Source organism: Marmota monax, unplaced genomic scaffold (assembly GCF_021218885.2).
Source record: "Marmota monax isolate L192 unplaced genomic scaffold, Marmota_monax_Labrador192_F-V1.1 WCK01_AAM20220418_F8-fsc00060, whole genome shotgun sequence".
Taxonomy (NCBI): Eukaryota; Metazoa; Chordata; class Mammalia; order Rodentia; family Sciuridae; genus Marmota; species Marmota monax.
In genome coordinates, this window is record NW_026692826.1 from 2560340 (window position 1) to 2573137 (window position 12798).

Consider the following 12798-nt stretch of genomic DNA (forward strand, 5'->3'; position numbering starts at 1 on the left):
TATAATGCAAATCTGAAAGTATTTATGCATTTGGACTTACAAATCAGAAAAGTAAACCTAAAACTAGAAGTTGCTTTCTGGGCCACAATCTTCACTCTATGTCAAAAGCAAATTTTGTACAGATTTCTCAAAGTGATAAACTGGAAACTCATTAGAAAATAAACCATCCTCCTAAAACCTTAACCCAATGCTTCTAAACATATTATCAATAATTATTAAAATAAATATTTAAAGGATAACCCCTGGTCTATCTGAAGGCTCCAAGCAGGCTCTAAATACCATCCATTCCATGTTAGAAAAGCTTGGCCTTTATAAATGTAGAAACCTCACGTTAATCCTGTCTCAAGCACAGAAGTCTCCACAGCTGAAAACACAGAGAAATGAGAATAGGGTACTTTCTTATGCAGACTCAAAGAATAATCTAAATCTAAATTGATGTCTCCCCCCCAAAAAAACAAAGAAACAAAAGTTGCTTTCTACGTTGTTAAGAAACTCATATAAGATGAGAGTAAGAAATTTGTGTGACCAACATTGATGCCAATGACTACATATTTTAACTTGGGGGAAAAAAAAATCTCTTTATGTTTTAATCAATTTGTAAATTACTAAGAATATTAATCTTAAATGATTATTTTAATACATAATATATAGAAAATGCTTATACAAGGAGAACTATAATCAAAGAGTAGACAGAACAGATACAAACTATCTCCCTCTCTTTTCATATATGCAAGTTCCTCTTAAGTTCCTTTTTAAGCTTGATGTCTAACATAGATATTTAATAAACATTCTAATGAATGACTGAACACTCCACATAAAAAACTAATTGTACATGCCTCTACCATCTAACATTATCAGTTACCTGCCCTGAATTTTAGGACATTAATCAATCTGCCATATTAACTCCCTCACAGATTACTTTGAGGATAAAAGGACAACGTCAGGGTAAGGAGAGAGAGAGCATGCCCTCTATACACTTCTACCACAAGAAACTAAATTCAGTTCTTGTAATTAAAGATAATTAACATTAGAAATGCTCAACTTTCATATGACTATCAAAAGAAAATGTTCCTTTTAACTAAAAACATTCTTTCACTGGATACTCTTCCTGTTACATTTGAATTGAGAAATTCAAAGTCTATTGTTCTCAACTAGTTCTGGTTTCCTTTCTGTTCCATAGTATAATTCAACAAGAAAAACAACCACACTCTACAATGTTCTGGTAATGAACAGAATGCTCCATATTTGTGCTCTCCAACACAGTAGCCACAAGTCACTGGCTAGTGAGAATGAGAAACTCAATTTTTTGTTAAACTTTAACTGAGACAGCTGCTAAGACTGCATTTACTTTCACCTTGGAGCAGTTATGTAGTGTCCAACAGATGTCTTGTTCTTCCCCTTCCCCTGAAATTTAAATTATCTCCTGGGGTCCCAGGTAGTCAGGTGCACTACCTATAGTACTCAGCAGTCTGGGAACCATGGGGGTAGGGATTGATGGTATTAGGGAATTATAATCATCCTAGTTGTTCTAACAGCATGAGGCTATCTAAGACATATGGCTCACATTTTAAAAGACTGGTATATGAAGCACCAAAGTGATAAAATAACACTGGGATTTGCGTTAAAATATTTCAAGAAGGGAAAAAAAAAAAAAAACCAAAACAGCTGAAGTAAATGTGGTAAAAAACCTTGCTGACTGTACACAATGTAGCATCACATCACGTGTGCGGTCATACATGTACCTTGGGTAATGATGTCCATCTCATTTCACCATCTCTCCTGTACCTATTCACCATTCACCTTCCCTAACCCCCTCCAAAACACCCCCTCCCCTTTGCCCAAAGTTCCTCCATTTCTCCAGTGCCCTCGCCCCATTATGAATCAGCATCTAATTATCAGAGAAAAATTTGGCCTCTGGTATTTGGGATTGGCTTACTTCGCTTAGCATGATATTCTCCAACTCTATCCATTTACCTGCAAATGCCATAATTTTATTCTTTTTTAATGCTGAGTAATATTTCATTGTGTATATATACTAGTTTCTTAATCCATTCATCTACTGAAGGGCATCTAGGTTGGTTCCACAGTTTAGCTACTGTGAATTGAGCTATGAGCATTGATGTAGCTGTGTTACTATAGTATGCTGATTTTAAGTCCTTTGGGTATAGACCAAGAAGTGGGATAGCTGGGTCAAATGATGGTCATTCTAAGTATTGTAAGGAATCTCCATACAGCTTTCCAGATTGGTTCTACCAATTTGCAGCCCCACCAGCAATGTATGAGTGTGCCTTTTTCCCCACATCCTCACCAACATTTACTGTTGTCTGTATTCTTGATAAATACAAGAGAAATGAAAAGCTGTGCTGCAATTGTGTACAATGAATCAAAATGCATTCTGCTGTCATATATACCTAATTAAAATAAATAAAATAATAAAAAAGAAAAAGAAAAAAAAAGAAAAAGTGGCTAAAGTTAAACTCTCTCTGCATCATGTTATGTCTTTAACTGTCATATATTAGAGATTCTGTTCCTGCTTTTGTATAGTGCTTCAAGTAAATGGGTTATGAATTTTATTATATATGTTAGGGGATTCAACTCAGTTTACCATTTTTTATGTTGCTATTTTAAATAATGTTGCAGCTACTATTTTTCAGGAGTTTATAAAATGTCTCTTGGGGTTTTTTGTTTGTTTGTTTTTAATATATAAAGAGGGTTAGGTTTTCCTTTAGTTAGATTTTTTAGTTCTGTGCTTGGGGGGGGGGGAAACCTTGCTGATAAGTATGTAGGATTTCATTATATCATTCTCTTTATAATGTACATCTGACATCAAAATAATACTTTTTAAAACAGATCAAGTATTTGTTCAATGAATGGGTTTCTCTGATGAGGGAGAGATGCAGCTGGAAAGGAATTTATGAAGGCTTTACTACAGAAGATGTTTTACTATTTCATCTTTTTATATATCTGAAATATTAGGTATTGGCTAAAATTAATTCTGAACATTTTTGTAAAGTAATGTATAGAAATTGCATATGGTTTACTTCTCAAAATGTCATATAATTTGACAAAAAATTACTATTTTTTAATTTTTTTATTCTAAATTCAGAATAAAAGTATAAGAAATGGAAAAACTAAAGTTGAAGGGCAAAAACACATTAGTCATTCAACTATTAAAAAATCTTATCAACACCTCCTATAATAGACAATACATAGCATATAATTTTAAAATGTTCTGCATGGATTAAAACTTTGGAACTTACCATCATAAACAAAGTAATTCTCATCTTTGAAAACAAGCACAGCGGGCACCTCTTTTAGGGTCACATACTGTAAAACATCAGAAATGTAAATAACTTTTATCACTAAAAAATTTTAATTGATAGCTATGGTTTCAAGTATTGAAAGATACCAAGTGTGCATTGCACAAACTTACACAACCACCCCCCCCAAGAGAAAGGTAAGTTAGGAATTTAGTTATCAAAACATTTCAAAGTTAAAAAAGTAGCATCAATCCAAGATTCATCTAAAGATTGGGTCTGAATTTCCTTACACACACTGTCCAGTTGACAATGGTGAAAGCAATGGATTTATTCTTAAAACTGAGAACAGACCTAAAGGTACCATCATGGGAATCACAGCACTCAGCAGAACAGCAAGGGCACAGTGCCAATCAGCCCATCTGGGTTGATCTTCCCAGCCTCTCACAAGTTGTGTGATAATGAGCCAAACACTTTTTCTAGAGGAATCTGCCTTCTCCTCTGTGAGATAAGGACATTCAGACCACTTCCCCCCACAGGGCACTTATGAGTTCTATTAAGTAATGAATGAGAGCATGTTTAAACTATAAAGTGTTTTATAAGCAATTTACAACAGTCTCAATAATAATGAATTCATTCAGGAAGTAATTGCTTCTTATACCTACATGGTACTAATTTGAAAGGAGTAAAATTATAGTAGAGAATCAGAATGAGATCAGAAGATAAAGCCACTGAGAATTATTATGAGCATGGCAAAATGAAAGTAATTACAAATAAAGGGAAGGAGAAGATAAGATACAATGATTTGGTTACATTACCACTAAAAAAATGATATAGCACCAGAAAAAATAAATAAATTTAAAAAACACCTACTTACAGGCAGTGGTAAAGCTCTTAGGTGGGGCTCTATAATTCACATGCCCCATTTACCTGCTCTTGTCAACTGACCCACACAGATGTATGAAATAATTTTTCAACATTCAGCATGTCTCTTTCAAAGACATATGAATGGTCTGTCCTAGAACACGACTAAAGTAGTCTGAAGACTTGTACCTATCCAGGATCACATACTTCAATCTACTTTTCTCCCCTGTGCTCCTTTAAACTCACTATCTTATACTGCAGTCATCTGTCTACATGTCACTCTTCTCCATACACATTTAAGTATTCTGAAGTCAGAAATTATCTTAATTCACCCCTCTTATCCTCCTACAACACCAACTAGAATTTTCATAAATCCTAATTGTAAAGGTAATAAAACTCTGGCAAAACACTAATATTCAAAATATGGATGAACTATAAAAATCATGGACTTAGCCCTTTTTAGATTTTTCTCTACTGGAGTAAAACTCCTTATAATATTTTGCAATAACCATTATTTCCCCAAGCACTCTTTGCCAACTAGATACTCAGAACTAAGAGATGACAAAGACTGATATTTCCAAGAATAATTTAAAACTGCTTAAAGAAACTAGTTGTCAGAGCTAATAACAACATCAACCGTAATACATAATAACCAAGTGTGCCCATGTAGCAGATGCTATCTGTGCCTACTCAGAGCCCTGGTGTCTAAGAGAAAGTGCTAAGAAGACTCTATAGATAAGGATTCACCACAAACTCTCTAATATTAAAGAATGTTCCACTGGAATTAGGAGATAACAAACAATTAGAAGTTCTAGTTCAAGTTCACTTTAGGCTTTATATCACATATTGGCATTCCATACGTAAACGTAACCTTTTGAGACACTTGTTTGAGATCTAATGGCAAAGTTGGCCCTTTTTCCATTCCATCTTCCCCTGTCTGCCAAAAGTAAAAGTATAAACAAAGAATACGTTGCAAAATAACTTGAATTACACCTAACTACATAAACTAAAAGTGAGTTTAGATTGACCAAAACTTGTCTGCGGTACTCTAAGGAGTTGAAAATCAGTTCAGAGTACATATTTATAGCATAAACACCTGCATATACATTGCAGGAAACATTAAACATAGCTTCTAGGTAAGTCTGTAATCTTCTTACACCAAAATATTTAAACATTAAGACATTTTAAAAATATTTACAAGTATAATATGACTTACCTTTGTGAAAATAAAAATATTTCAACATTTTGATAACTTATACTAGTTTAAAAAAAAAAACTCCTTTGATATCCTTCATGTTTCCCTTGTTACTGTCAAATTTCTCAGGTACCCTGCAAAGCAAAAATTTTCATAGTGTGGTCTCCATGTTCTTATCTGCCATTGATCTCTCAAATGACACCATATAATATCTGTCCCCATTACTCCTCTCAAAAAACAACCACATCCAGGTGGACACTGTGGTTACTTCCTCCCCTTGATTACTTCCTAAGCAGGTGACACAATTACTTACTCCTTTGTTTTCCTACTTCATTGGTTATTTCTACTCATTTTTCTTTGCTGTCTTTGGGTTCTGGGACTACTTGTTTCTTTAAAATATTGCATCCCCTGTCTACGAAGTTTATTCATGCAGCCTTGACTTATCTCTAGACCTCTATATCCAACTGTTATATTTAACACTTGAAATCAGATGCCTGACAAGTTACGCCAAATCAAATTAAAAAGAACAATTTCAAGTTCTTTATCACTATTCTACTTCCCAACCATTCTTCCCAACATTCCCCAAGCTCATAAATACCACCACCACTGACTGTGGTGTTCCAACCAAACACTCAGGGCTCACCTTAAGTCCAACCTTTTACCTCCACATCAAGCCCTGACAATTCTACCTCCTAAACACACCAATCCTTTCACTTCCCCCAGTTCTTTACTAACCCCCAAGCCCAAACTCTGGAGATTACTACAAAAGCTCAACTGACCTCCCTGGATTTTCTTTCCTATGTATCCAATTTACAATTCAGTCTGCATTTAGCACAGATGTCCTTAAAATGAGCATCAGAGGAGACTGGGCGCGTTCAGGGTGGCCGAATGTTTTCTTTGACATAAGGAAGCTGGTTCATAGTGGGACAGGGAGGGGGAACATGGGAGGAATAGACGAACTCTAGACAGAGCAGAGGGGTGGGAGGGGAAGGGCCAGGGGGCATGAGGTAATTAATGGTGGTGGAATGTGATGGTCATTATTATCCAAAGTACAGATATGAGTACACAAACTGGTGTGAGTATACTATGTATACAACCAAAGATATGAAAAATTGATCTCTATATATGTAATAAGAGTGGTAATGCATTCTGCTGTTTTATATAAATATATATATTTTTTTTTAAAAAAAAAAGAGAGTCTACATTTAAAAAAAACATGAGTATCAAACCATGTTCTCCATCAACCTTAGCCTCATCACCTGTAAGTGCCCACTCCTATCTCCTCTTTCACATTGTCACAGTCACTTTGGCCTATTGTTTGGTTCCTCAGATATGCTGGGTATGTTCTTATCCTGGTATTTGTATTATCTTTGCATGACTCTTTCACATCGTCTTAAGTCCTTTTTACCTATTTTTTTCTCATATAAACATTTCTTAATTAACCAATTTACAGCAACTATCTCACCCGCCTATGTCCCAACTATCACACTGCTGCTTTTTTGTTTTACAGAATTTATGAGATCCTGTTTATAGATTTGTTTACCGAGAACTGCTATCTTAGGATCCAAACAGTAGACTTCATGTATAACACTCAAGCATGTGCACAGACCCAAGTTAATCTACTACTTATGAACAACCTTAGAGTGTGAGATATCATTTGTTACCAGCTTTGTTATTTAAAGAGGAAAAAAAAACCTATAATAATAATTCCTAAATTTCATGAATCTGGTGATATTTGTTTATTAATAATAAGCAGTCTGTCACCAGCAGTAAAGAGTAAACATGTTTACTCCATGCCTCACAATAAATAAATCAGATAAAATCAAGTAAAATTAAAAAATAAAACTGTCATTAAAATACAATTTTAAATGTTACCTCAGGAACCACCTCTTCTGAAGCAGAAAAGAAGTATGAATAAACAATCAATTCTGAAGCAGCTTCTATGTATTTCTCCTGTAACAATATAAAGAGGAAAAAAAGGCCTTTTTAGAATATCAAAAGATCAAAATTTATTATTCATTAAACAATCAGAGCTACCTTATGTAGTAAGTAGTAGTGTTGCAATTTGCTAGCACATTGAGTGAAAAGATGAAATACAAGCAAATGAAATGAGTTATTTCTAGGGCAAAAGATAATTGTAACCAAGTGTTTTTATCCTCCTCCAAATATATTTGATTGTTTATTTGATATTTAATTTTAAACTTGATTCAATATATTAATTTAAGTTAGATTAACAATGTATAATAATGACAGTGATGATTATAAGGAAGATATGTGTGAGCACACATACACATAAAATAACTTAAGACAATAACAACCTTTTGCCTTTAGAGAATTGATATTCACACTGCAATTTGTAGTCTTAAAGATGTACAATGCTAAAAAGCAATGTGAATTTTAAATAACCACGTCAGTAATGAAAGAAACACTACGGCAGGTGGCATCTACCGATGTTTTTACCAACTTCTGTTGAGCAGCAAACACCACAGAAGGTATCCAAGAAAGTGTTTTTATTACAAAAAATTACTTAAGATTGAACTAAAAGATTTCCTGTAAAAATGGAGTAAATTTTGAGGCTCTGACTAAGTCTTAACTATTAAGCAAATTTAATTATAATCGTATGTTTTTGTAGATCAAGAAATAATTTCATACTTTCAAAGGTGATTCTCCACCTATATAAACAAAAAATACACGATGTCTCTTCTGCACATGTTCAAACATCTGCTGACTTGGAAGTGGCCGAATTAGAGCTCTGTGTGAAAACAAAACAAGTATGAACTAAAGATAGTACATAATTTACTCTACTCCTACTTATGAGGGCTGGTCATGTCTACAGTTAAAAAGCTTTAATAATATATTAATTCATTATCCCCAAATCCATAAAGCAAATAAAGCTTCAACCCATAACTATGATTATTTCCACATATTGACAATATATATACACCTACAATTTAACCTACCAATTGGAAAACAAGTTTCAAATACATCTCTTCAGAGAATATCACCACTGCAAACATTTTGATAGGTAAAAACAGAACTATCATCTATTTACAGCCCTTAGTTAAAAACAAAACAATTCACATGAGAATGTTTTTCCCCTTTTAAAAGAACATTCACAAAACATACTGTGAAATACCATCCCAGGAGTATACAGCATTTAAAAATATTTATATAATATTCTGTCAATTTAAATGTTAGTTTCTAAGTAATCTACAGAGGTTAAAACCTGACAAGTTCCCAGAACAGATTATTAATTATTTTCAGAAAAAATAAAATAGTATGCATTATAGTGCATAAAAACCTTGTAGATAGAAAACAGAACTCTACAGCTTTGTTAGTATTTTTCAAAAGCAAACAGAAATGAATTACATCAAAATTATTATAAAACATATCACCTATAAATGTAATTACATAACCAAAAGAAGAATCATCTTTTTAAAATGGTATATATTATCAGACTTTCACCCCACAAAATTCATAAAAGGAACAGAAAACACTTTGCAAAAGGAAACATTTTCAAAATGCACAATTCTTGGGATTCATTGCATCACTTTCCCTCAACCTCTATTCTAATGCTCAGTAATTAACTAGCAAGTGATGCAACTCCAGAACTGACTCCTGAAATTTCAGTTGCAATAAAGTCAACCCAAGTTACATCAGGAGAAGCCATTCTTAAGCTTAAACCAAAAAGCATTAAAAACCGTCAAAACCTGTAGACTAATAAGTCATGGGGGAGTAAAGCCCATTCCCCAAAACATTCCCTTCATATAAAAGTTATTTCAAAATTTATTTACAAAGCAAAGAAAGGAAATTAAACATGCAATCAATAAATAAATACACCAGAAAGCATCCTAAACTTCTACAAAAATATTCAAATTTTGTGAATTTTCTCAAATAATTTGAGACAATATCATACCACATAATAAAATCAATCTTATTCTAATAAAGCTATTAGGAATATCAATATATCCAGTCAAGCTCAAATGCTTTAAAGTCAATGCTTGTTAATCTAGCTTGATAAATGTTCTCTTCAAGAGGTTCCACATAATCACATTAAATAATTACAACCATAGATAATCACATTCAATTATTATTCCTAAGCAAGATAGATTTTTTTTAAAAAAATATCACTTTCAAATCAATAATTAGGTTGTAAGAAAATTTCAGCATAAACAATTTTGAGTTGTGCACCATTCTAATTAGTGTGGTGAAATCTCACACAGTCCCACTTCACCCTCTCTAGGGTGTGAGTTATCCCTTTTTCCACCATGTGGATGCTGTATAGACTACTTGCGTATTAGTCACTTAGTGGCCCTTTTGATTGTCAGATGGACTGTGAAAGTACCACAGTGATTGTGTTCAAATAATTCTTAATTTACTTGATAATGGCTTCAATGTGCAAGAGTAGTGATGCTGGAAATTTGGATACCAGAGATAAGCCTTATAGAATTTGCTTTAAGTGAAAAGGTAAAAGTAGAATAAGATATTGAGAAAAAGAAGAAAAGACACCACATTCACATAACCATCATTACAGTATATTTCTAGAATTTCTGTTTGATTATTTGTTACTATTATTAATCTTTTGCTGTGCTTATTTTATAAATTAAACTTTATCACAGGTAAAGATGTGTTAGAAAAAAACACAGCATATACAGGGTGTGGTACTATGTACAGTTTCAAGAATTTGCTGGGGGTTCTGGGATGTACCACCCATGAATGAGGGAGGACTGCCTGGTAAGTAATGCAAAGTTTGAAAATATATTAAAATTCACTTTAGAAAATTTCTTCTACACACAAAGTGAATTTAAATGTGAGATTAACAAATATGTAATACAAAACACTATCTCTTTAAAATATCTCTTTGCTTAAGCTACATAACTACCTTCCATAAATAAATCAGGAAACAAATACTTCTTATTTAAGTCCCTAAAATATGTGCATTCTAAGTGGTTTATTCCGATATATCTGATATATCTAATTTTCAAATGTTAGTGTTAAATACAGGTTTTTCCTGATAAGAACTTACCCAGATACTCTGTGAGCAAATTCAATAATATCATCTTTTGTACGTGGTCCTCTGTAATTATATGCCAAGTTCCCCTTTAATCTTAAGTAAATAAATAAAAGAACATGAATTATTTTAAATTTTAATAGTTAATGTTAATAACTATTATAGCATAAACTTAAAGTACATGAAATAGTAATTGCAGAAGACTTTTACAAGTAGTATAGTCATGTAAAATATAGCAGGCAACTGGCTTCAGAGGATCAGCAACTCAAAATATATAGGAAAAGGCTGCATTCTAATAAATTATACAAAATATTTGACTCTGTATTACACTGAGCCTATGCCTTTTGAAAAGTGAGTAATCTACACATTCATGGTCAAGAGCTTCAAAGCACTATGATTCTATCTTATCTGTCAAAAGGAGGAAATTAAGAGTATTTTAGTAAAGCCATTCAAATTTAAACAACAAATATCATAGTTATTTAACATACGCTCTAATATCTACCATAAAAATTACATATAATTACTTTTCTAAAAATTTAGATAATTCTTCAAAAGCCTGCTGATGTGTGTCTAATTAACAGAAATTACCAAAAAGAAAATTAGGAAGTATAACAGAACACCTATAATTAAACACAAAAGAAAGGAAAATGAAACTCAAAAAGTAAAAGAGGCTTAGCAAACATTTTGAAAAGGTGAAAGAAAGAAATCAACATAATACCAAATATATAATGAATTTAAGTTACTCAAATTTTGATATTTGAGATTTTAAAATACTGAAAAAAAACTTTCATTATAAAAATAACTTTTAAAACAATTCCTCACCTATCCACATTACCAACATAAGGGCAATGAATATCCTGAGAAATTAAATAAAAGTTCTTTAGAATTATCACACCATTTCTTCCAATTTGTACACTCTGTTAGACTTGATCAATTACCTACAAATTAAACTTAATGACCATCAATTTTGATTCCCTTCATGTCTTTTATGCCTAATGAAGTAAATTTGATCATACAATCATTACATCTGTTAGGAGACAGGACTTACAGAGAGAAAGCAGAATACATACTTGAGCATCTCAAGAATAAGAGACATTTCATAATTTATGACTGTATATCATGTCTTGCCCAGGACATGTCACACAGTAAGCACTCAAAACACACTTATTGAATCAGCCATAAACAATGTATTGACTTAAAAATGAAGAGCAGTCCTCTCCTTTGAATACAAATTTTATCTTAAAAAAAAAAAAGGCAGCTGAACCCAATCCTCAATCCGCCAGTGAAATTTTACTAGAAATGAATGTACTAAAACGTAAGCAGAGTGAACTAATAAAAAACACACATATGACATACAACATTTAACTTACAGCTTAATTGTTGGATAACCTCGAACTCCAAACTCTGAAGCAAGGCCTTAATAAGAAAAAGAATACATAATTCTAAATATTTTATTTAAGAAACTAGATAACAATGAGTCTTTTACTTAAAAAATATATATATTTATATAAGCCCTTGCAGATATGTTGCAATTGACTGCTAAAAAGAAACTCACATAGAAAAATAAAAAACATGACATCCTCATTGAAATCAATTACTTAACAATCCAATCCATGGCAGGAAATAAATATTCTGATAAAATAAAAAATGCCAAAAGAATAGTTCAAAATTTATCTCCAGAGTAATCATTCTAAAAGACATTCTGGTTATTATTATTATTAATATTTTAAAGTACTCAGGTACTTTTCTTTTGACTTTATTTCCAGGACAAGCATTTCTTCCTAGATCTAACTCATTTTTCTAAAAAAAAAAAAAAAAGACCCATCTCTTCCTTTATTGTTTACTACATTTAATTTAAAACCACTAATTGTAATTAACTGCAGTAAATATATGATTGAAACACAAATTTATATTTTGTAAGTTTCTGCTTCTGTAATAACCTAGAATAATTCCAATTAACTCAAATGATTATTCTGAAATCCTCACAAGTGATTAAAATGAGAAGTATTTGCTCCAATGGCATCTTTTGAGACAAAAGAAGAAATAAAAACACAACCAAGTGAATGCCAATAGAGAATTAGGACTTTCAGAAGTATAAAAAACATTCATCAAATTAATACTATACTCAGGGGAACAAGGAGAGAATAAATATTCTCAGTGGACATTATACAATATAAAACATTTGCAAAGCTATACTAGTATTTGTGCAGAGTGTACCATGTTTACCCCCAAACTTCTCCCTTTGTCATCTCCTCTATTTCCAGTATATGCAAGTATATGTGTACTGCAGCTGGGGAGAAGGAAACTGCTCCTAGACCTGAGCTCCAGTTAAAACTCACTTCATGTCCAGTTTCTTATTATACGTCACCAATTCAGAATAACATGGAAAATCTGTAGCAAAATAACACCCCAATCTCTCTGCCTTCCCTTATCACCTTAGAGTTCTTCCCGAGGCACACGGAGGGAGGTGA

At 32.5% G+C, this 12798-nt stretch overlaps 1 protein-coding gene across 1 annotated transcript in view; it reads right to left on the bottom strand.

Annotated features, from left to right (window-relative positions):
* Nucleotides 1–12798, bottom strand: part of Tmx3 (thioredoxin related transmembrane protein 3) — a 37942-nt gene that overhangs the window by 12888 nt on the left and 12256 nt on the right. The window contains exons 5-9 of the mRNA XM_046448616.2: nt 11698–11743; nt 10343–10423; nt 7969–8068; nt 7192–7269; nt 3261–3327 (exon numbers count right to left, since the gene is read on the bottom strand). Coding sequence (XP_046304572.1) covers nt 3261–3327; nt 7192–7269; nt 7969–8068; nt 10343–10423; nt 11698–11743 — 372 coding nt within the window. The remainder of the gene's footprint in view (nt 1–3260; nt 3328–7191; nt 7270–7968; nt 8069–10342; nt 10424–11697; nt 11744–12798) is intronic.